The 26,494-nt window shown below is 35.3% G+C and overlaps 2 protein-coding genes and 1 non-coding gene across 3 annotated transcripts; 1 reads left to right on the top strand and 2 right to left on the bottom strand.

Moving 5' to 3' along the window:
* Nucleotides 1-10,050: 10,050 nt before the first annotated feature.
* LOC133307678 (replication factor C subunit 2) lies at nucleotides 10,051-13,265 on the top strand. Its single transcript, XM_061508232.1, has 7 exons — nucleotides 10,051-10,276; nucleotides 10,398-10,504; nucleotides 10,591-10,692; nucleotides 10,783-10,978; nucleotides 12,430-12,558; nucleotides 12,638-12,832; nucleotides 13,009-13,265. The coding sequence occupies exons 1-7, from the start codon at nucleotides 10,118-10,120 to the stop codon at nucleotides 13,117-13,119; spliced, it is 999 nt and encodes a 332-aa protein (XP_061364216.1). The 5' UTR covers nucleotides 10,051-10,117; the 3' UTR covers nucleotides 13,120-13,265.
* Nucleotides 13,266-18,303: 5,038 nt separating this feature from the next.
* On the bottom strand, nucleotides 18,304-18,377 carry TRNAV-AAC (transfer RNA valine (anticodon AAC)). Its single transcript has one exon. It is a non-coding gene; the product is annotated as a tRNA-Val (tRNA).
* Nucleotides 18,378-19,685: 1,308 nt separating this feature from the next.
* On the bottom strand, nucleotides 19,686-22,716 carry LOC133307683 (protein IQ-DOMAIN 22-like). The gene is made up of 4 exons (XM_061508237.1): nucleotides 22,309-22,716; nucleotides 20,905-21,099; nucleotides 20,491-20,568; nucleotides 19,686-20,408 (listed from the first exon to the last, which is right to left on the bottom strand). Exons 1-4 carry the CDS (start codon nucleotides 22,714-22,716, stop codon nucleotides 19,686-19,688), a joined length of 1,404 nt encoding a protein of 467 aa, XP_061364221.1.
* Between the last annotated feature and the right edge of the window lie 3,778 nt (nucleotides 22,717-26,494).

Raw genomic sequence — 26,494 nt, forward strand, 5'->3', positions numbered from 1 at the left:
TTATTCTACCATGAAATTTATAAATTCTATTCTCTATCCTAACGATAAATCTTTTGATCTCCGCATCCTTCTAAAATGCTAAAAACGTTAATGAGGAGAATGAATAAGGGTGTGCAGGACAACCATTATATTCCCGAGCATTATTTCTGAAAATAAACAATTCTTTTCTATTTATGTGCCTTGGAACAGTTTCTGAGGAAAAAAATGTGTTTGATAACATGTTCTATTTTTATTCCGAGAATGAGAATTGTATTTGATAACACAACAAATAATATAATAAAAAATAATTCCTATTAAATATAAAAAAAATTCGAATCAACTCTTTCCTTTCTATATTGTGTGGTTGTGGTGGTGGTGGTGGTGGCGGCGGCGGCGCAATAGTGGTGGTGGCAGTGATGTGGTGAAGATAGTGGTGGTGGCAGTGACGACAGTGGCTGCGACAATGGCGGTGGTAGTGGTAAGGATGGTGGTGGTGGAGGTGATGGCAGTGGCAACGACAATGGTGGTGGGTATGGTGGTTGGTGGCGGTAACAATGGTAGTAGTGGCATGGTGGTGGTGGTTGTGAAGGTATCATGGTAGTGGTGGTGGTGGTAGTGACTGCGGCGGTGGTGATAGGTGACAGTGGTGGTGGTGGTGTAATGGTGGTGGTGGTGACGGTAATGGTTGTGACGATGGTGGTGGTGGTTAGTAGCGGCGACGACGACGGTGGTGGAGACGGTAGTGGTTGCAGCAATGGTAGTGGTGGTGATAGTAGTGGTGGTGGTAGTGATGACGATGGGGGTGGTGGCACTGGCATGTGATGGCGATGGTGGCGGTGACGGCAGTGGTTACGATGGTGGTGGTGGTTGATGGCGGTGGTGACGGTGGCGGTGATAGTGGTGGTGGTGGTGGTGGTGGCGGCGTCGGCGGTGGTAGTTGTGGTGGTGACGGTGGCATGGTGGTAGTGATGGGTGGAGGTGGTGGTAATGGTGGCGGTGACATCGTGGTGGTGAGGGGTGGTGACGACGGCACAAGTGGTACGATGGCGGCGGAGACGATGGTGGCGACAATCGTGTCGGGATGATGGTGGTGGTGGTGATGATGGTAGAGGTGGAGACTGATTGAGAGAGATAAGTGTTTCTCATTTTGTGTCCGGGAACAAAAAAGCAAAAAAAAAAATTGATTCTTTTTTTTGCTCCCCAGCACAAAAATTAAAACAGTTCATCCCAGGAACAAAAAAATAAACTGGTTTTACCAAACGAGTTTCCTATCCATTTCTGTTCTCGGGAACAAAAATTAAAAAAGAATTAATTCCGATAAAGTTGTCATGCACACCCTAAAATTACATTTATTCAAACTTTGATCTATTTTTGTCCTTTAAAATTTTTATGTGTGTTTTATTTCTTATCATATTTGTATTTATTTAAATAATAGATATTTTAATACCCTTTTATGATAATTTTAATTAGAAACAAAGTTAATGAAAGTTATTTTACGAAATGCTATGGACCCAATTTATGAGTCAATACTTTATTGGCCAACTGTGCAATTAACTAAGAAAGGATTAAGGAAAGAATCCTATACAATAAATCCATATTATCATTTCTAATACAATATTGTAAAATCTTGATAATAAAAAGATTCTTTTAAAAAATATTTGTAAATTCGTGTTGTCCTTAAAAAGCTATTAAAATCAGTAGTATTTTTTACCTCATAATTTTTTTTAAAATCTAAATCCAATATGCCATTTTAAGTTAGAAAATTTATATAATCAAGAATAATTTTTATTTTTATTTTAAATTCTTAGTTTTAACTTAAAAATTACGTTAAAAAGACTTTGGGGGCGTTTGGTACAGGAAAACTTTTTTTGTATTCGGGAAATAATTATTACCATAATGTAGTTGAAAATATATTTTACTGAAATGTTATCAAAAAGTTGTTTTGTAGGTGCAAATTTTGCTTGGATTATTTGGTTAAGTTTACTAAGTCTGTGTTTGGTTGATAATGAAATATTACTGGGAATGTGGGGTTATTTTACAAAAATAACCCTGCCTCTATTTTTTGTATTCAAACATGTATTTGTACGTTGAAATATGCATTTGGGTCAGGGTTTTCTTCAGCCACTGTAGTTAGAAGAAATATTTTCTCGAGAGGTGGGGTTCCATGGTTTTTCAGAAGAGCTCTGTCATCGTATTTGAAAGGAGTGGGAAGAATAGGACGCAGTTGTGAAGACATTGTGCTGGGCTTCGTCGGCAGAGATGCCATAGTTGGACACACACTCATTCGGGTTACTGTCGAACATTGTTCTCTTAGATTTAGATTTCACAAAGCAAAGACGAAAGCTACTCTTTCGGAAGTGAGATTGATAAAGTACAGTCCATTATTCTCTTTCTTAACAAGGTAGCAATCTCAAGGGTAATTTGGTAACAAAGTTCGCGCTTCTTTTTTCTTTTCCCCGGGGAATCCAAAATGCCAACAAATCTATGGAATTTTTATCTTAGAGGTTGGATGCTATTTTACACAGGCCAAACAAATCTGGGATAAAAATTTTACGATTGATACCAAACACAACATTTTGGAAAACCCAATGTCATTTTCCCAGACAACACAAAACATTCCGGCTACCAAACAGGCCCTTTAAGTATTATTTTGATGACTTTTGCCCACATTTTATATTTTAGCTTAAATATGTTGAGATAATTGAGTGTTATCTTACATTATATAGCATATGTCATGTCGTGAGACATAGAAACGTGTGTTACCTTTTTTGTTTTTTTATAATAAAAAAATTAAGTGGGCCTCATATTTTTTGTCTCACAACATGACATTTGTTATATCATGCAACATGATAGATTAATAGTCAATTCTCCCAAATATATTTTATGATAAGACAGGGATTTTATTTACATGTACATACTGATATCTTGCAAATTCCCAAGCCACGTACCTCGCGAATAAAATTATTTGCCAAATTACCATAATCTGTGAACTATTTATTATATTGCATGCAAGATTATATATATATATATATATATATATATATATATATATATATATATATATATATATATATTTTATGTGTAAAGAAAAAATAAATAAAAGATTAATGAGACTCGTTCTCAGAATTAACCCACATTCTTTTCAAAGTTTCTACCTTTGTCTTGTTATGTAGTGTGTCTTCAATTTTTAAGTTTTGAGCTCCACTTGCTTCAATATAGCTGTTGTGGCTGCCATATTGGGAACTAATCTGATACAGAGATAGTCTCTGTAACTGAATAACCGTCTCAATATATTTCTTCAATTAACAATGATACCTGTCTCATTACACATGTCAGTATTTATACATGCAAACTCTCTTAATCTTGACACATCAACCAGCACGTGTCTAACTGCTGCTTACTAACTAGTTACACTAATACAATGACAATTATATGATAAAAGACCCATGGACTTATTCTATTGCATCACATGGTCTACAGCCCATGAGGGAAAGCCTTTCACCCTATGTCCTCTTCTCTCTGGTTGTATTCCATCTCTGACATCTTCCCTCTCTTCGAAAGCCACCTTGTCCTCAAGGTTGGGATATGTATGAAGCAACTCCTCAGCATTTTCCCAGGACGCATCTTCAGGCACAAATGAAGACCATTGAACTAACTTCTGAAGAACAGATTTGCCTCCCACCACAGTTGATCTCGAAGCTAATATAGCAACAGAAACTTGAACTGGTTTGTTGTCAATGCTCTTGGTTGGCAAAGGTTCAAAACTCGGACCTGATGAACCATAAAATGGTTTCAAGACTGAGATATGAAAAGTAGGATGAATTAAGCTGTCTTCAGGTAAAGTGACCTTATAAGCTACAGGGCAGATAACTCTTTCAATGGTGTAAGGACCAAAAAAACGTTTGGCCAACTTATGATTAGCTCTTCTTTCCACTGAAACTTGGCGATATGGTTGGAGTTTGATTAAAACTTTATCACCAACTTGAAAGAAACGTTCCTTACGATGTCGGTCAGCTTGAACTTTCATCCTGTGTTGAGCATGCTGCAATTGCACCTTAAGCAATTTCAATACCTCACCTCTTTGCTATAGCATCATATCCACTGCTTCCACACTAATTGTGTCCTTCTGGTATTGAGGAATCAGTGTTGGAAGCTTTCCATAAATCGCTTGGAAGGGAGACATTTGTATGGCTGAGTGCACTGAAGTACTGTAATGCAACTCAGCCCAACCTAACCATTGAGACCACTTTGTGTTCTGTTCAAAACAGAAGGCACGCAAATATTGTTCCAAGTAGCGGTTGGTTACTTCTGACTGGCCTTCAGTTTGTGGATGGTAGGAAGAGCTAGCCAGCAAATGAGTTTCACTTAATTGAAATAATTGCTTCCAGAATTTGCTCATGAATATAGGGTCCCTGTCAGATACCAAAGATCTAGGAAAACCATGATGTTTAACCACCATATCACATAACAAAGTAGCCACAGAAGCTGCTGTGTGTGAAGTTGGCAATGGTCCAAAATGACTATACTTAGATAACCTGTCAACTACGACTAATATCGCTGTATAACCATGAGATTTGGGCAATGCAGTAATGAAATTGAGTGTTAAATCATCAAAAATAGCATCATGTGTTTTCAATGGTTGTAACAGTCCAAGGGGTACCTGAGTGGAACTTTTGATCTGTTGGCAAATAGAACATTCCTTGACAAAGGCTTTGACATCCTGCCTCATGTTCTTCCATATAAAGGAAGTGGATAAACGAAGAAATGTCTTGTGAACCCCTACGTGTCCTCCCAATGGAGTGCAATGAGCCTCTGTCAATAACAAAACCTTTAATGTGGATGTAGAACCCAACATACATCGATTATTGTTGAACAGTATGCCATCTCTCCTAGATATGGCAGAATTGGCCTGTGATCCATCATCAATTGTTCTGTGAATAGCTAGAAGTTCTGTGTCAGTGGAATTATCCTCCTTGATTTTTAACCATATATCAAATGAAGGTTCAGATCGAAGGACACAACAGTGAGTGGCTTCCTCTTCTGAGAATTGTCTAGAAAGAGCATCAGCCACTATGTTAGAAGAACCTGATTTGTACTCTATAGTAAAATTGTACCCCATTAAGTTGTACGCATACTTTTGCTGTTCTGGAGTCTGAATTGTCTGCCTCAAAAGTTCTCTCAAGCTTTGGTGGTCAGTCTTGATTATAAAATGGGAACCAAGGAGATAATGGCGCCATTTTTTGATTGCTTCTGTTATAGGATACAGCTCCCTGACATATGCAGAAGCTACTGCCATTCTTGGTCATAATTTCTTACTAAAATAGGATACTGGTTTATTGCCTTGTAATAACACTACTCCAACTCCAATATTGGATGCATCTGATTCCACTATGAAGGATGACTTGAAATCGCGTAATTGTAAGACTGGAGTAGTGGACATGGCTACTTTCAAAGTTTGAAAAGCAGCATCTGCATTCAAAGTCCAGTCCCGTTTATCCTTCTTCAACAAATCAATTAAAGGTTGGGCCAAAAAGCATAGCCTTGCACGAATTTCCTGTAGTAGCCTGTGAGTCCCAAAAAAGCTTTGAATTGCTTGAGAGACTTAGGAATTGGCCATTCTAGCATAGCCTCAATCTTCTTAGGGTCAGCTTTCACACCCTTTACTGTCACAACATGACCCAAGTATGCAATCTCACTTACCCCGAATTCACATTTGCTCAATTTGACAAAAAATGAGTTATCAATTAAGCAATTTAAAGCTGTAGCCAAATGATGTTGATGATCTGTCATGGAGGAACTGTAGATCAAGACATCATCAAAGAAAACAACAATGAATTTACGAAGGAATGGTCTAAAAATTTGATTCATAGTTGCTTGAAAAGTTGCAGGAGCATTGGTTAAGCCAAATGGCATAACCTTGAACTCATAATGTCATTCATGAGTTCTAAATGCTGTCTTGTGTATGTCTTCATGCTTCATACGTATTTGATGGTAACCTGATCTTAGATCAAGCTTGCTAAACAATTTAGCATTGTATAATTCATCTAGGAGCTCGTCTATAGTATGTATAGGAAAAGCATTCTTGACTGTTAAATCATTTAAAGCTCTATAGTCAATGCATATTCTCCAAGTATGATCATGTTTTCTCACTAACAAAACTGGAGAAGAGAAGGCACTATGACTTTGTTGTATCCAACCAGAATTTAAAAGTTCAGTTACCTGCCTTTCAATTTCTTCCTTTTGATGATGAGGATATCTATAAGGCTTGACTTTCACAGCTTTGGATTCATCCACCAATGGAATGGCATGTGTCAATTCTCTAAATGGAGGTAGTGCTTTAGGCAACTCAAACACATACTGAGACTTTGACAAAATTGCCCAAAGCTCCTCTGGAATTTTATCTTGAATGTGAAGCAGTTCAGAATTGACCTCGAACTGCTTGTTTGGTTCCTGAACAACCAAGGCATGCATTGTTGTGTCATTCTCAGTTTCCAGCTGCTGTTTCTGGTGTGGCTCAATACCCTTCAAAGATATTAGCTTGTTATTCCGAGTAAACTCCATGGACAACTCCCCATAATTGTGAGTGACTCTCCTCAAGGTAACCAGCCATTGCATCCCCAAAACTATCTTGAGATTGCACAAGTCCAAAACATATAAATCAGTCACAAATGTGTGACCTTGAATCAACATATGTACTTGTAGACACTTCCTGTCACAAATCAAAAATTCACCATTCCCCATGAACGCTCACATTTTATTAGTTCTAACCATATTCAATTGTAGCTCTTCTACCAAACCTCTTTGAATGAAGTTATGAGAGCTGCCTGAATCGACCAAAATTTTGATTCTGCCTACAACCATATCTGCCAATAAAACCAAGGATTTGACATCTGTCCTACCAGATAATGAATGCAGTGCTGCATCCATTTTAATGTCTGTGGATTCTTCCTTACGCCAAATAATCTCCTCATCTGATTCTCCATCGGATTCATCACTGTCCACTACCAACACCAACATCTGTGCGTTACTACATCTATGTTTCTTGGACCATTTCTCATCACAAACATAACACAATCCCAATTCTCTCTTTTTGACTAAATCTTCAGAAGACATCTTTTGAATAGGTAAATTGGAATTTGAAACTGATAGTGTAGTGGATGAATTAGAGGTTACCTTCTCTGGTGTTGGTCCTACATTAGATCGAGGAACAAATTTCTTCTGCTGATTTTGAAATGAAGAACGCAATTCTCCATGATGACTGTCATAAGCTATAGCAAGTTGCATAGCTTGGTGCAAGGAAGTAGGCCATCTCAATTGAACTGCCCCTTGTAACTCCGGTTGTAAGCCCGCAACAAAAAAAGTCATCAATAACTCATCATTGACATTAGAGACTTGATTCATTAATCGTTGAAATTCTGCCATATAATCCGCTAATGTACCAGACTGCATCAACTTAGCTAACACTCCTCTAATATCCTTGTATGTTGAAGGTCCAAATCGTTCCCGAACAGCTCTCACAAATTGTTCCCACGAATTGAGAGTACCACTACTAAACATCCACTGGAACCAATCTGCCGCTATTCCCTCCATGCGCAACCCAGCAAGTTCCATCTTGAGTTGTTCTGGCACATGTTGAATTTTGAAGAACAAATAAGTCTTAAAAATCCATATATTTGGGTCTTTCCCATCAAATTTGGGAATTTCGGGCTTGATGAATTTTAGCACCGAACGTGGATCCTCATTACTTGCAACATGATGATTGACTACTCGAGGCCCTGATGAAGCCACATTATTGCTATGAACATCAGAAGTTGTACCTTGTGATTGAATGTTGGATTCACGAATTGTATTCTGCATTTCCTGGAATCGATTTTCCATCGCCGTGAACAACAGCTCAATGCGTTGATTGTTTTGCTCGCGATACTGCATGAACTCCTCTGCTAACTCTTGAAGTTTCATGATCGCCATGGGTTTGGGATCTTGACTCCACAAGAACGAAAGCACCAATGATACAGAGATAGTCTCTGTAACTGAATAACTGTCTCAATATATTTCTTCAATTAACAATGATACCTGTCTCATTACACATGTCAGTATTTATACATGCAAACTCTCTTAATCTTGACACATCAACCAGCACGTGTCTAACTGCCGCTTACTAACTAGTTACACTAATACAATGACAATTATATGATAAAAGGCCCATGGACTTATTCTATTGCATCACATGGTCCACAACCCATGAGGGAAAGCCTTTCACCCTCTGTCCTCTTCTCTCTGGTTGTATTCCATCTCTAAGATAATCCCTTTGAGCAAATAGGTTATACGAATTTGGAGTTGCATGTAGAAACAGTGGCAAGGTGCGGCCTTGTGTTCGCCATTGCGTTTGGTATTTTATCAAACCAAAAATTCTAACTCGACCACTGCCACAGAACATTCTAGCAAAACTTTTCTGAAATGAGATATTTGAATAATTTATTTAGAAAAAGATGTCAATTTGGTTGTGTTGGGAAATAAACACCAATTTTCCCTTCCAGAACCTGTTTAGAATGGTTTCCAACAAGCAAAATATATGTTCTAATGACAATTATGCATGAACCAAAAACACCAAGCAACACAAGTCAATTTTAATGTGGAAAACCTCCTCAATGTGAGGAGTAAAAACCACGGGACCGATTTCATAATCCACCCAAATTCTCCACTATCAACAAATTGAGATTACAAAAGGTTCCAAAGCAATTACAATCAGCTATAGCACCATCAAAACAACTTCCCAACTAATTGTACAAAAAATGCAAGAGACATACATATATGACCAAGCTTCTGTCCGAAATTAATCTAAAACAACAGAGGCGTCTACTTCCAAATCGCAACGGTCAGATTAAAGAAAAACAAGAGAGGAACACACTGACTAATTTTGAGGACAATCGCACGGTTGACCAAAGAGAAACCTCTCTCTGAACTTCACTGCCCAGAACAGAGCAGAAAAATGACGACCTCTGTTTAGAGCTGAATAATTCCCTCTTGACAGCTCCAATCGCAAAACTGAACGGTCAAAATCTAGTACAGTATGTTATTAACCTTGTATCAAAATTTCAGCTCAGATCAACGGTTCATTTGGGAGAGACGAATCTCGCAACCTTGGTGCCTTTTGCAGAACTCTGCACACAGACCACTTCGGTTTGCAATTTTCTGCTGCTGATGCAGACCTCCGATCAAGATTCTGACCGGTAGAAATGAAGAGGCATGAGATGGGAAGGTGCTGAAAAAATTTCAACTCAATCAGACCACAAACAAATGAGATATCACAGAATCTTCAGACTCTGCTCCTCCCACTCTTCACCTGCGAATTTTCTGGTTTTGGTGGCTGGTCTCTCCCTCTTGAGAAAATGCTCTCCTCACACACTCAAATGACAGCTAATCATACTACACAAAGGAACCCTAGGTGTGTATTCCTTATTGGGCTGGACATTTGGCCTTTTAATTGGTAAAGGCCCAATAGGTTGTTGTCATATGATAGTTTAAATGAACATTATATCATATAATAAAATGATTTTATATCTATAAGACGAGCCTTCTTATGTTATAGAGACAAAAATCATTCAAAACCCATATGTTAAAAAAAGTCACACATAAAATTTATATTAACACCAAAATTATGAAAAATATAAAATCCATAATAAAAACATATAGGATTAAGATAAGTTCATAAAATATTATTTGAAACCACCTTTAATCTGCTTCAAAATGAATTAGCCTGCAATGGGACAGAGCACATTTTTTGAGTACCACAAGAGTATACTAAAAAATAATAAAATGGGATATGAAACTAAAAATATGGGAAAACATTTTCTAGAGAATATTTTTTTACTACTAATGACTCATAATATAAAATGGATATCACTTTGAATTTTTTTTTTTTCTCTACTATTTTATAGACCCCATTTATAAAAATAAAAGTAATGTAAATAAATTATTTTTTATTATATTTAATAAATCTGACTTAGGAGTGTACTAAATAAAATCCAGATTTAGGGGGGATATTTTTCCCTCAAAAAAGAGTAGGACAAATTCCCTCCAAGTTTGAAGTGGGTAGCAGCATATAGGGTTTGGGGGTTGGATTGTTGTTGGCGGAAGCATGGCATCGTCATCGTCATCATCAAGCAGCAACTACGACGTGCCATGGGTAGAGAAGTACCGACCCAGCAAGGTCGCTGACATCGTCGGCAACGACGACGCCGTTTCCAGGCTCCAAGTCATCGCTCGTGACGGTAACATGCCCAACCTCATTTTATCCGTATGTGATATGTCTCTTCTCTTCATCAGTACTCTCATCACCATCTTAATCACAATTTAACCTAAATTAACAAACAAAAAAAAAAAATCCATTTCCATTCTGATTCTGTTATTTATTTTAGGGTCCTCCTGGAACTGGCAAAACCACTAGTATACTCGCCCTTGCACATGAACTTCTTGGACCAAATTGCAAGGAAGCTGTTCTCGAACTAAACGCATCAGACGATAGGTTCGTTTTTTTTTTTTTACTTTTATCAATTTTTTCTAAATGCACATGAGTTCCTATTAACCTAGCCAGTCACTTTTTAACTATAGAGGAATTGATGTTGTGAGGAACAAGATCAAGATGTTTGCTCAAAAGAAAGTAACACTGCCACAGGGGAGACACAAAATTGTTATACTGGACGAAGCTGATAGGTGAGTTTTGTTTTTATGGTAATTTAATCCTTAAGTTTTTCAATTCATAGTGTTACTTTCCTATTCTTATTTTTTGCTTTTTCAATTTAGCATGACCTCAGGAGCACAGCAAGCTTTGAGAAGGACAATGGAGATATATTCTAATACTACTCGTTTCGCTCTTGCTTGCAATACTTCTTCTAAGATTATTGAGCCCATTCAGAGTAGATGTGCCATTGTTCGATTTTTGAGATTATCTGATCAAGAGATACTCGGTCGCCTCATGGTAGTGGTTCAAGCCGAGAAGGTATCTCAAATTTGTATTCTGCATTTAATCATCTTATGCTGAAGCTATTGGTGTTCATATATTTTTAGAGGAGCATAGTTCTAATGTATTTTTCGCAAGACTTTAGGCTAATATTACAATGACTACTCTCAATTTTATTTTTCTTTCATAACTCATTCTTTGATACCGAAAGGGAGAGCTCTTAATTTTGAAGAAAGATTTATCTGTAAATTTTTTTCCCGGTAACCCTAAAATTATTACCTCTTCCTAGCCTTCATATTAATTCTCATGTATCAATTTCATATGTAATGCTATATTGTCTTCTGATTGTTTGCATTATTACCCTTCTTTTTAACTCTTAAACTTCTTGCTTGGTCTTCCTCTTGGTTCATCAGTTTTCCCTACCGTAGTTTTATATTCCTTCCTCACTGGGAATTTTTCATCTTATGTTGTTGTACAATGTTTATTTTTGTGTAGTCAGGAAGAAACTGAATGAAGAATTTTGAAGTTTTGCTATTTAGAACTATGGTAATTTTTGCTGCACCGTGTCAACTAAATAGAAGGGGATTCAAAGAGTGCGACACCTTTTCTATCCTATTGCTTTCTTGAAATCAAAATATAATCTTCTTCTAATCAGCAATGTGCAGGACCTTAAAAATGTCATTAATTGGACTTTGACTTGTTTCATGTTTTTGGAAGATGCACGATGTATAGATTTGAAAATTCGTGAAATTGAATGTGACATTTTAACATGTTGATTTTTCCAATGGCTACAAACTTGATGGTTTTATGACCTCTGAGGGATTTCATGTTATTTGACCTCTTGCAAGAGATTTTAAATGATGAGGTCCTTTTGGTTTGTCTGTCAGGAACTGGCTGGCTAGCCCAGTAATAGTTTATTTATATGGAGATGTTTGCTGAATATTTTTTTTAAGTAAATATGCGAGTTCCAGATGTTTTGTTGTATTTTACCTGTTCCATTTTATTCCTTTTACGCTTAAAACTGTGATCTTCTAAAATATGTGATTACTGGCTTGCTTGGTTGTGTTGCTGCTATGTGATATGGTAGTATGGTGATGTTACCAAGTTCATTATCTAGGTTTGCAGGTAATTCATTGCAACTAAATATTGTAGGAGGATATGTTATGTTGTGTACGCATTCTTTGGTTTCTCATTTTAGTCTTTTAAAGGGTGGCCAAATGTATGTATGAGGCTACAGTCATTGTGGGTTCTTTTCAATATCAACATCACCCTTTATCCCAAACTAATTGGGGTTGGCAGTAAATGGACCTTAAATAAGGCATGAACAGCTTATGTGCTCTTTTGTTATAGAATTTTTTTAAAGGTTCTTTTCATTGGCAAGGTGAACTGGTTAGGAATAGCCTATATGGTTATAAAACTGTTTTTAGTTTCCATCTATTTGCTTCAATAATATTGAGGAAATGCATGATTGAACTGTGTTATTGTTGAAGGTTCCCTATGTTCCTGAAGGACTTGAAGCTATCATCTTCACTGCTGATGGTGATATGAGGCAGGCATTGAATAACTTGCAAGCAACATACAGCGGGTTCCAGTTTGTTAACCAAGCAAATGTTTTTAAGGTTAGAATCAACTATGTTTTGCAATTTATGTTTGCCACCATTTACCACTGGTTTTGTTAAAATTTGTGGTTGGTTTCAGGTCTGTGATCAGCCGCATCCACTGCATGTGAAGAATATGGTGCGTAATGTGATTGAAGGGAATTTTGATGAGGCTTGTATGGGCCTCAAGCAACTTTATGACTTGGGATATTCCCCCACAGATATCATCACGACACTTTTTCGTATTATAAAAAATTATGATATGGTTGAGTACCTGAAACTGGAATTCATGAAGGTAGATGTTCTTACATTGCTTCATCCTATTGCTGCTCTTTAATATGTTCTAAAACTGCCAACCCTTGTTACTTATTCATTGGCAGAGGATAGAACTTTTCCTTTTCTGTTTTCCTATATCTGTAGGCCATTTCTTTTACGAAGTATGTGATTGACATGGATTTCTTCAAACTGTAGGAAACTGGATTTGCACATATGAGAATTTGTGATGGAGTTGGTTCTTATCTTCAGCTGTGTGGTCTATTGGCTAAGCTTTCTCTAGCTCGTGAAACAGCTAAAGCTGCATGAGTAGGTTCCAAGTGCAACTAGATATGTCATTACTTTTCGCTTTTGTGATGTTGACAATGTTCTACTGAAGTAGTCTTATATTTGTGATGCCCAAATGCTAATTGATACATTAATGCTTCAGCGTCTATAAATGTTTGTTTAGCTTTGGTCAATATCACTTTTCCAAATATTTTATCTGTATATTATTTAGTTATGATATCATCGATGTTCAACTTGTTACGAGTTAAGCATTACTTCTCAAGACATCTAGAGCTAACAAGCTCTGTAAAATGGTTGTCTACAATATTGTACTAGTGTTAAATTTTTAGGATTTTATCATGACAGAAAAGGGGAAGTTTCTGTGTCTTTTTTGTAGAATGCTTGGTCGAGCAGTTGAAAAATAGCAAATAAAAAAAAACAATAACACGAGATTACTTCTATCATGTATTAGGAGAGAAGTTTTTTTATTTTGAGACAAATAAAGTGAAATTCATCAATTTTTAAAAAAGAGAACAAAAAAAAGAGGCATATTTTTTTAATTTTTTTTTGGAAAACTGATCATAATTACCTCTTTGAGGCGAATCAGAACCCCCGGTATCTCCACGGGTTCGACTCTTTGAGTCGTCTATGGGACTAATCATATCGAACCGAGGTCCTCTCCCATCATTCAGTCCCATGCTACCAACTGAGCCACCACACTTGGGTTGGCATATTTTTCTATGTGAGTGTATGAGAGATCAATCTCAACATGAGAGTATGATTTTCCTTTAACATAATAGAAAAACATGAAAAAAATATATTTATTATTTTGTTCTTTTAACTTATCATTTATTCAAATAAGTAAAAAAAGAACGTTACGGTCTATTCTTCAAATATAAGCAGCTTTGAGCTACGAGTGATGTTCGCTGAAATGACATAACTAACTGATGTGGAAAGTCTAATTATCAAGCTTTTAAAAGGAATTAATGAACATTTCATATGCCTTAAAATTAATAGGAAAGAACGTAAAAATTTATCATTTCGCAGACCAAAAAAACTATAATTTATCAAATGGTAGTTCAGTTGGTGCATGAGAGCTAAGCAGGTGGGGGTGAGAGCATGGTGGTAGCTCAGTTGGCGCATGAGAGCTAAACAGGTGGAGATGAGAGCATGTATTTGAATCTCCCCAGTACCACATTTGGGAGGGGTTTAAAACCTTAATCCTGGACCCGCCCCGAATTGGATTAGTTGCGAAGCAATGAATCGATTGGAATATTTTTAAGAAAAAAAAAACTATAATTTTGGTATAAATAAATAGATGCTAATAAGTAAACTGTGTTACAAATTATAACCGTAAAAATGGGAATGCAATGGCCTTTTGACCTTAGTAGTGTCATATTCATAATGTTTGACCGGAATAATTTCTTGGTCAAATATATTACTTATATAATGCATAATGACGCAGCACGCGAGGAACGATTTAAGACATGATACACGTGCAACCACGTCTTGTGCATTTAATCACATCATTGAAACGTGATACTCTCTCAACCGCGTCCATTGCAAAATTAATTACAAAGGACGCGGTACTGCACCAACCGCGTACTTCTTGAAGAAAGAGGATGTAATTGAAATGACAAGCCTCTAAATATATCAGTTATACAACATTTAGAAAATATATCACTCTTGCGAGTTCTTTACTTAGAAAGTGAGAGTATACGAATGTTTTAATTAAAATTAATTACAACTAAATGATGGATTTTATGTTTATCATGTAATATGATATAACATCACTTTCCTACACACATATTAAAGAGGTGGGGTCCACATGTTTTTCTTTCTCTTTCATCATTTCACTTTCTCTCTCCATTTTTGTGTGTGTGTTGGAAACAATATTTAAATCATGTAACATAACACTAATAAAACCCTTAAATGATATTTGTTGATAGTCATAAAACCAGACTATCAACGGAAAAATAAAACTGAAATGAGTAATTAAGTCTCTAAATACAACCACCGACATCTTACGATCTGCATGCTTCGGTTAATAATATATGATGCAGGTAAACTTTTATTTTGGAGATTCGGTTAATATATTTATCTGCATGCTGATAAAAGTTCACTAAAATAAAATAAAATAATAAGATGCAGATAAATATATTAAAATATTATTTTAATCCAAATTATTATATTTTATGATAAAAAAAATAGTTATACAATAAATATCATGATTAGAGAGTGAGAGTTAGGAATCCAAAAAGGACTTTACTCATTTTTTTAAATATAAATATTAAATTAAAGAGTAAAGTTACTTTTGGGTCTGTAACAAAAAAATACGGTCTCCACTTTCATCCCTTACGATACAAAATCATATTAGCCTTTTTTTATGGACTAAATTAAATTTTCATTGAATTTCTGAAAGACTACATTTTTAAAGAACTGGAATTATAGAGGGATCAAAAGTTGATTTTTTTTTTAAGGCATGAAAGTGAGGACCATATTTTTTGTTAGAGACTCAAAATAGACTTTACTCCAAATAAAATATGCTAATTTTAAATAATATATATATATATATATATGTGTATTATAATGGAAAAATGTCGGTGGTTGTATTTAGAGACTTAATTACTCATTTTAGTTTTATTTTCCTGTTGATAGTCTGGTTTTACGACTATCAACAAAAATCATTTAAACATATTGTAATTAATTTTAATTAAAACATTCGTATACTCTCTCACTTTCTAAGTAAAGAACACGTAGAGTGATATATTTTCTAAATGTTGTATAACTGATATATTTAGAGGATTTTCATTTCAATTAAAACATCCTCTTTCTTCAACAAGTACGCGGTTGGTGCAGTACCGCGTCCTTTGTAATTAATTTTGCAATGGACGCGGTTGAGAGAGTATCATGTTTCAATGATGTGATTGCTCTGAACAACTGCACAGAACGCGGTTGCATGTGTATCGTATCTTAAATCATTTTTCAAAGTACTGCGTCGTTATGCATTATATAGGTAATATATTTGACCAAAAAATTATTCCGATGAAACATTATGAATATGACACTACTAAGGTCAAAAGACCGAATGCAATGCATGTTCAGTTCTATTTAAATTTCATATAGAAATAAGTTGGCTTTTTGACCGTAGTAGGTTGATTTTTATAAGGTTTTACCGGAATAATTTCTTGATCAAAAGTATTACCTATATAATGCATAACGACGCGGTACCATGGGAATCACGTTAGGACGTGGCACTTTAGCAACCGCGTTCTTTGCATTTGTTCCTGACGACTGGAACGTGATACCCTGTCAATCATGTCCTATTCCCAAGACTACTGGAACGTGATACCCTGGGTATCACGTCCTATTCCCAAGACGCGGTACACTCTCAGCCGCGTGTCAGTGCGTCCCATCCCAAAAAAAATTCAATAGAAAGCGGTAGTGTATATGTCGCGTTCCAAGTTACAAGTCAAGTCGGAGTCAAGCACATATATATGTTTCACCTAAAATGTAGGCATATTGATATATTCATTGTAAAAGAGTTCATAAAATCCAATAAATCAAATAGTACCCAATCTTATACCCCTGTTTTGTGTTTGGTCTGCTTTCCCGATTTCCAATATGTGAAAGAAACAATTTAATCCAAAATTTTAACGTGATGAGTGAGAGTTTTTTTTAATGATTTATATTATGGTAAACAAAAAAAGTAGAATCTATGCAAAATTCATACTTCAAACCCAAAGGGCTTTCGTATGAGTGAGTGTGTAAGTGAATAACTTGTTGCTTTTATTGGATTTTTGGAACTCTTTTACCGTGAATATATCAATATGTCTAAATTTTAGGTGAAATATATATATATGTTTGACTCTGACTTGACTTGTAACCTGGAACGCGACTTATACACTACTGCTTCCTGTTGAATTCTTTTTGGGATGAGACGCACTGACACGCGGCTGAGAGTGTACCGCGTCTTGGGAATAGGACGTGATTGCCAAGGTATCACGTTCCAGTAGTCTTGGGAATAGGACGTGATTGTCAGGGTATCACGTTTCAGTCGTCAGAAACAAATGCAAAGGACGCGGTTGCTAAAGTGTCACGTCTTAACGTGATTCTCATGATACCACGTCGTTATGCATTATATAAGTAATAATTTTGATCAAGAAATTATTCCGGTAAAACCTTATCAAAATCAACCTACTAATGTCAAAAAGCCAAATAAGTTGTCAGCTAAAAGTTTATGTTGAGCATTCTGGTTCTATATATTCTGACCACAAAAAAAGTGTAGGCTAGCCAAAGCGTGCTACAAAATCCAATGACCATCATGTGCTGCCACTGAATTCTGTGCCTTTGCCTCTTCTCCCATGACAACGCGTCGACGGAATAGAAAACCACTCCTTCACCCATGAAACCCCATAAACTACTCCTATGAAGAATAAGCACCAAGCTCACGAGATCAAACCTTAAAAAACAAAAAACTCATTTTCATTGCACAGTCCCTAGTTAACTTGTATTTATTCACCATCGTTCGTCTACGATCACCAAGTTATAATTGACTCAATTGAGAACACGATGAAAGAAAACATTAACCAAGAATAAGTTTTAGCTGAATCTTTTGCATCTCTTTGGTGTGTCCGTAGCACTTCTGTCTCTCTACCATTCTGTAAATACCAATTTACTCTCAACTTCAGGGAGTTGCAATGGTATCCTAACGGGTATGGTATATAATATGATTTGTCAAGCATTTATTGAATGATAGTTTTATAATAAATGTTTAAACTTTGGGTTTTATATTTATTATGTTATATAACATAACTCCACTTTCATACACACATCAAAAATAATCTCTTTCATCATTTCACTTTCTCTTCTTTGTTCTGTGTAGTAAAATTATGTAACATAACAAACATAAAACACTTAAACTTTTATTAACTATAATCAGTAGTCAATCAAATCCCCCTTACCAAAGATTTAATACTAACTTTCATTTTTTTTCTTTGGGGAATCTATTTGCCCTTTCGTGGTTTTTATTTCACACTCTTCAACGTAAGGCTTCTATGCACTGGAGTGATACATCGCACAGCAGGTCTCATTTTTTCGTCTATAAGCAATTTTTGTTAATGGCTTACTTACAAGTAGTACACTAGTACAGTGTATAGCTTAATGGGTTTCAAACAAATTCTAAATCCGTATAAAAGAGTAACTAAAAAAAAAAAAATTAACAAGTGGCGTCGCCCGGGTTCGAACCGGAGACCTTCAGTGTGTTAGACTGACGTGATAACCAACTACACCACGACACCTTGATGTTCTCGATTGTGAAGTAAGAGTAGATTTAAAAACATTTCTTATTAATTATTTCGTAATAAAATTTATCAATATCGTCTTATTTGCTAAAAAATTATAAAGATTTCCTTAGCACGTTCATACATTATATTATTTAATATAATATTACGACTAAATCTCTAATTAGTCCTTCGAATTAATTACTTTATTTTAACTAATCAAAATCTTAATATTGTTATTAAGAATTGGTTTAAACTCAACCACAAATCCAACATTTCATGACACTTTCGAGTATATTTAGAGTCAAATTCTTCGCAAATTAATTCAATGAATGAATAATTTTTTTTTTGAAATATATAAAAAAAATTATTTTATTTTAATTGTATACAACATATGTCAATTCAAATTTTCTTGAATTTGATTTAATTTTAATTTAAGTGTTGAATTGAAATTTTTGCTTTTATCAATAAATTATTTAATTTATTTTAAGTAAGGGTAATAAAGTACATTATTAGTATTGAATTAATTCAATTTATCTTCAATGTATTCTAACCATAAAATCTAATAGTTAAATCAATTCAATTATTTTTTGTTAATTATTATTATTATTATTATTATTATTATTATTAATTTTAAATACACAATTTTCTAACTCAAGTCAAATCATTTTTAATTTTTATTAAGTTATTTATAATTTTTTATGATTGTAATCACAACTTTTAAAATGTAATTACTTGAAGCCACTTGGATTGATTTAATAGCAAAAAAATTAAATATTTATCTCACCGTGTCACTACTGAAATCACCCTAAGAGATACATGAGAATTAAATGAAATCATCCTTCCCTAATATATGTGAGAATAACATGTAAAATTATTTGTTACCTTTGTTCTCTCCTAGTCCAGGAGATCTCTGCAACGACAGTAGAATTGGAGTATTCGATGGATGCAATCCACAAAAGGAAATTTTACTCTGATTATTTTCTTGCTATATATGGGTGAGACTCTTTTTGAGAAGGGATTCTTCTCGTTTGGTTTTTGTATTGTCTTTCTTTTGGGTTTTTTCATTATCCATATACAAAACGAACAATGTAACCAACAAACACAAGCGTTAGGCTTTAAGGCTATGATGCAAATTCCTTGTAAACAGTCCATCCAAGTAACAAGATACCTTCGTGGGTTTTTACATTAATTCTAATGCTGACACACCAGTAAACTTGCAATGGAGGGTGAAGTCTTAAAGCCCAAATTGCAACTGATTAGCAAGATAAGATGTTAAAGACACTGAAATTAAAGATACAAACCCTTTTAACAGAAACATAAACGTCAGTATCTATACCCCACAGGCATACCAAGCTTGTCCAAACGACCAGAACCTGGATAGGCTTTGCTGGTGAAGCTTGCATGCAATGCTGATGTCTTCTGTGTAGCCAATCTTGACTCACCAAATCCATTGAGTGAGTACCTATTAGATGAGGTGGACCTCTCATATAGAGGCCTTTGTTTTGGGGCACTCAGAGATCTAACCTTTGCTTTTGAAGACTCAGTATATGCCATGTAACTTGGGTAGTCAGAATAACCACGAAGGTAGTTTCTTGAGCCATCACTTCTGGTAGGAGTAAAAGGACTTCTTTTGTAGCCATCATCTTTAGAGGTGGCAGATAAAAATTGGGGACTATTTTCTGCAGTGCAGAATGGACTCTCCTCAACCTCGTTGATTTTTACTTGGCTATAAGACTGAACTTCACAAGATGGACTTTGACCAGATTGAAGAGATGTTGACTCTTTTGAAGTGGTCAAACTCTTACTAAGATGATCAGAACCTAAAGCATGACTGGTGGAGTGAAAGAGGTTTCTACGTCTAGATGTGAAGTGGGGTTTTCCAGAATCAATTTCAAGAATCCTATCACTTTTTTCATCATTCGTGCTACAGGTTCTCATCAATGATCTTCCTTGATTCCATGATTGTTCATCTACCTGACTCGCTGGCCTATTCCCATGTTTCTCTTGATTGCCATTTATCAGGAGACAGGATTTGGAGCCATTTCTCTGCAATGATATAAATCATTCCATAAGTAGACATAATGCATCACATTTACCCTTGCTGGGTAAGAGATGGCAAAGAAAATACCTTGAGTATAGGTGAGTGCTCATATTTCAAACTCTTAGATCTGATAGGGCTTTCAAATTTGTCTGGTGTTGCTGGACCCTGCACAAATGTTCATTTGGAAAACTATATGATCATACCAAGAGCAATATAAATTTGCAGAATCAGCATTTTAATCGACAAATTTAAAAGATGTTCAACCATGTGATAGATACATTATTGGTTAACTAGAGAATGAGTTAATCTCTACAGTTGCAAACCAAATTATGTTGGATTTTATTTCAACTATTAGTCTACGTGATTGCTCATATCAACCTATGAATTGGTGCATCAGCATTTCGATTGACAAAGTCAGATTTATCCATTTTAAAGACACAACAAACACTACATGAAAAGGAGAGGAAGACTTAATGGAAGAAGCAATTTACTAATAGTTACATGGAGGTGGCACGTAGATGACTTTGCACTTGAATATGAGTTCTGCAAGGTACGTCCTGCACAGACTCGTGCCTGTGTTCGTAAGAGTGCTTGCATTCTTTTCAGCATCTCTGCTGTACGCTTCCTCGCAATGTGACCTCTCACCAATGCTTGTAGCTTCACCAACCCTTTTAATGCTCGTAGTGCTCTCCTTGCCTAATAAATTCGATATTATAAAGTAAATGAGTAGAACTAATATCTTGACTGCAACAAGGTTAAAATCAAAGTTATAGCAGGTAATGAATTGAAGCAATGATTGATAAGCCACTGCACTCTCTTCCTAATAAATCATATTCAAATCAGATAAATAAATAATATTCTTACCCGCCCTTCCTTCACAAACTCCTTTATCAAAATATAAGAGAAGACAAAAACACAACACCAGCTACCCCATAAAAAGAGAACACATTTTGAACAGGACTAAACCATAAATAAACTAAAGTATACGTCTGAATCTCCAACATTAGTGTTATTATTAATTCCATAGTCAACTAAAAGATAGCCTAGGCAGGCTCCACATTAAGCCTAAGACACTACACCATCTTTTTATTAGTCTCGGAAAAATCATTAAAGCCATCCTCACTCTAGAGTAGCAAATTCCTTTTACACTCGTATCTGTCCCCACAAGACCAAAAGGCAAAAAGCCAAATGTCATTATTATACCAAAAAGGGTATGGAATTTTTTATTGAATACCGGTGTGGGAAATCAAATATTGAACAAGAGTACCCAGCGTTGACTACTAAAAAATAATGGTAAGAGTAACCAGCTACACTATAGTATTAAATAAATAAAAAATTAAATTCATCATATACTAAATACCCTTACTGTGTATTAAATATTTTATTTTATTTTTTACACTTTACATTTTATTTTATTTTTAACGGGAAGACTAGTTAGCAGGGTCCTTACAGTTATGATGAAAAAAAAAAAAAAAAAACTACGCTTAGATTACAGATTCACAGACACCACTTAACAACAATTCAATTTTCTATTTCTTTCTCATTCAGTCATGTTTTCCGCTCATAATCGCTCACATCCCTATGAGATGTACATTATACGCTACTACTGAACTGAAGAGTGAAGACCCAATTTATTTATTTTTATCAAAAATCAATTTCAGAGACAGATTCAGATACATTTAAATGAGAAAAGTAAATACAACAATTTACACATTTTGTAGATAAATCATAAAACTCTTTCAGGATACCAGAAAAAATTGTATTCTAGAAAAAAGAAAAGAAAAGGATAATGCGTGCACGTAAAACCATTCAAGCTTTCACACAGACACAGACACAGACATAGAAGTAATCAAAAGAAGAAGAAGGAGGAGTGAGGAATGAAATTAATAAATAACGGATACTAACCAAACAGCCTCGAAAAGCGGCTTGGATCTTAACGGCTGCCCATTCTTCGCGAATCCTGAGGCCTCCGGCGGCCTCCGCGCACCTGCCGCTGCTGCTTGTTAATCTGACGACGGCGGCAGCCGCTTGAGCAGCAGCCACAGCCGCCTCCGCAACCGCAGCAGTGGCGGCAGCGACCGCGATGGCGTGCTTGTTGTCCACGTGTTCTGATAAGGTGACGTGGCGGTGGACAGTGTTAGCAACAACATCATGGTTGTTGTTGTTGTTGATGATGATGTTGTTGTTGTCTTTTTCTTTGTATGATTTCCCGAAGGTCCATCGTCGTTTCTCTTTGGGTGGCTTCCCAGCTGAGCTACTCTCTGCTTTTCTCATACCAAGGAGTCCTCGAAACCACTTTGACGCCTTTCCCATTTCTGAAGCAAACGGTTTTGGATTTGAGAGAAAGAGAAGAAGATGAGAGAGATGAGAGCTTGGGAGTGAGAAATGGAAGAGAATGGGGTTTTGTGTAAGGAAACAGTGTGTCCCTTTGTGGACCTTCCAACCAAACCAACTTTCACCCTCTGTTTAACTATTTGGGGCTTAAGCTCGATCATATATTAAATCTATTCTATTAGTTTTCTCGACTGTAGGAGGTAATTTAATTATCTCATCTCATATAAACATTAAAAGATGTGCTATAATTTATTTTTATTTTTTAAATCTGTGAATTTCATATTTTTTGTTACTATAAGAAAAAAAAACTTCTCGTATTAAATAAGAAAAGTATTATCCTGTATTATTTTAGAATAATCTACATTTTAATAAATGTTTATTAATTCGAAACAGTTAATGGAATATCCATCCAACATAAATTTAAGAATGCTGGTACAAAATCCAATGGATACTGAGTGTAGCTCAATTGCTAAGAATTTGATTTTTACCGGGTGTTTAGTTCAGGTGAAATTTTTTTTACTAGAAAAATGTAATTACTAGGGATCTGTAGGAAAAATGAGTTAGATAGAAAAATTTTAAAAGAGTTGTTTGGTTGAACAAAATTTTACTAGAAAAATTTGAGTGAAATTCCTGAATGTGTATTTGATTGAAGATAAAATATTGATGGAAAAATTTATTGAAATTACAAAATTAGCCTTTTAAAAATAACCCTATAGGACCAATTATCCTTTTCATATGTGGAGTAATTGTGTCACCCATTTGTATCACTTTTCACTTATCCAATTTTTAAAAACAAATACCACCTTCAATAATATTTTCTGGAACCATCATTTTGTTGCTTTTTACATGCAAAACATGATAGCTAGGCAACTCACTTTGATGAGTAAAATTGAAGAAATCAATGAACCAAACATAGACAATTGGATATGTGGGAATCACTTTGTTGCGAAACAATGGAAAATCCTTGAACCAAACACCACCTAAATATATATTTGGAGATGGGTGGGAAATTTTAACTCAAAATTAATCTCATAATCAAATAAAAAAATTGAAACTTAGAAAAATACATAATGATTCGCCGCAAAAAAGTAATTAAGTTGTGTATAATAAAAAATGTTTGTTGGACAAATATATCTGTCTGATCTGTCACTAAATTCTTGAGATGAGAAAAAAAAAATGAATCGGTAAATATTATTTGCCTTAAACTGTTACACTGTCAGGTTAGTCAAGAATGAAAAAGTCGACTATTTGATCAGTTTGGAGTTTTTTCCATTTAAATATGTCAATTTGGTATCTGATTGAGAGATATTACCATTTGGGGTCTTTGAGTGCCGCATAAGGGACCCAGAGGCTCTAAATGACGCCCTCATCCCCTGCAGCACTCATATGATTTTTATTTTTATTTTTTCTGAAATCAATGTCGCTCCCTGTCCCCCACGACACCAATTAAATTTTTTATTTCTTAACATTACCGCCCCCACGGCACTTAATGTAATCAATCCGATATATACCAACAAGATAAAAAATAAATCTTGTCCTTCGTAACAATTACTCATTACTTCCCTTTGATAACCAGCAATCTCTCAAGTCTCAATTAGTTTAAACAAACATTTTAAAACAAAACCACTCAGTCACAAAAGGAAATTTGAAATAATTTATCTACAAGTCCATCATAACATATGAATCATAAAGCTCTATTTACATGAGAAACTTTTTCAACTCCACGAGCAATGGGTTGCTGCAGAAGTTAGGGACTTCCTTCATCTTAATCTTCCTGATGCTACAGAAGAGGAAAGCATTAGCCATGCTGACTCTTAACACACCTTGGTGGGTAGTAGAAGACAACCACAATCACAAACATGAGGCACTGGTAGGCCTCATGTCTAGCTAAACCTCGTGGTTTATTCCATCAGTGGTTCAACTTCAGAGTGAAGATTCAAACTGTATAGAAATACTTCTGCATTAATTTCATTAAGTTTTCTCTAGATTCGTGTTTTCTTCAAGGTATTTCTGTTCTGTTTTTGATTTTTCAAGTTGTACATGAGATGAACTTTCTGTCCTTTTTGTGTTCTAATATTTTTTTTTTTTGGAAGCTATATGTTTGTTACTATGTTAATAGAATAAGTTCAATTTCTGCAAAGTTTTAGCTTATCATTTTAGTTCTCTTTCGAAATCCCAAGACATCTAACAGATTTTTGTTTTCACTCACTTCTGCAGCAACCCATTGCTCGTGGAGTTGGAAAAGTTTCTCATGTAAATAGAGCTTTCTGATTCATCTGTTATGATGGACTTATGGATAAATTATTTCAAATTTCCTTTTGTGACTGAGTGGTTTTGTTTTAAAATTTTTGTTTCAACTAATAGAGACTTGAGAGACTGCTGGTGTCAAAGGGAAGTAACGAGTAATTGTTACTCTTGAGATATAAAAAACCATTAATGTAGCCTCACCCAATAGCTTAAGCTTTTGAGTTGAATTAGTTCTTTACATGGTATCAGAGCCTCGTGTCCCGGGTTCGATCCTCGTCGTCCCCACTTTCTTTCAAGTGGAATTTCTTTGTTCGCACAGGTAGGTGGGCATGTGCATTGTCCACCCTTCAAGCCCAGTGGTCTCTCGTGTGAGGAGGCATGTTGAGATATATAAAACCATTAATGTAGCCTCACCCAATAGTTTAAGCTTTTGGGTTGAATTGGTTCTTACAGTTACGAAGGACAAGATTTGTTTTTTATCTTGTTATTAAATATCTGATTGATTACATTAAGTGTCGTGAGGGGTAGAGGCGGTAGTGTAAAGAAATAAAAAATTTAATTGATGCCATGGGGGACAGGGAGCAGCATTGATTTCGGAAAGAAAAAAAAAACAAATCACATGAGTGCCACAGGGGGAAAGGGGCGTCATTTAGAGTCGCTGGGTCCCCCTGCAGCACTCAAAAACCCCAAATGATAATATCTCCCAATCAGATACCAAATTGGTATATTTAAACGGGAAAAACTCCCAACCGGTCAAAGAGCCTGAAAAAGTCTTTACCAAAAGGGTGTTTGGTTTAAGAGAAAAATTTTGAACACTAGAAAAATATAATTACTAGGGAAATGGTGGGAAAGTAAGTTTGGTAGGAAAATGTAAAAAAAGTTACTTGATTGGAAAAAAAATTTATCAAAAAAATTAGATAAAATTTATAAAGTCTATGTTTGGTTGGAGGTAAAATATTGATGAAAAAATGAATTGCAATTACCAAAACAACCCTTTTATAAATTTTTTGAATCACCAAATAACCTTTTACCCATAATATTGAAAAGTGAGATGTTAGTCTGCAATTAGATTTGGTGGTAGACATCACTTTCTGCAATTAGATTAGGTAAGGGTATATTTGTCAGAAAATTGTTACTTTTTGGAACATTTAGCTAGACAACCCGAAATACCTGCTCTGAAGTGAGATTGTGTTACATGTTTATTTGGTGCAATTTACATGCAAACATGGATAGCTGGGGGAATAATTTTAGTAGAAAAATATTGTAATCTGTTTAACCAAATATGGTATAACGAAATTCCCAAATTATCAATGCCTATCTATCTTAGGAGATAGCTTATCAAACACAACCTAATTGTCTTGAGTGAAAAGTTATAAGTCTAATATTATATTTGATTTAAAATTTTAAGAAATAAGTTAGTGTATTCTACAAAAAAAATTTCTACACAAATTCATTTTCCGTGTCAATTAATTTTTTTTTTCTAATATAAAATATGGGACCCACATTTAAT

This window comes from Gastrolobium bilobum, unplaced genomic scaffold (genome assembly GCF_033153095.1).
Source record: "Gastrolobium bilobum isolate Gb01-03AN ecotype WA unplaced genomic scaffold, APGP_CSIRO_Gbil_v1 utg3850, whole genome shotgun sequence".
NCBI lineage: Eukaryota > Viridiplantae > Streptophyta > Magnoliopsida > Fabales > Fabaceae > Gastrolobium > Gastrolobium bilobum.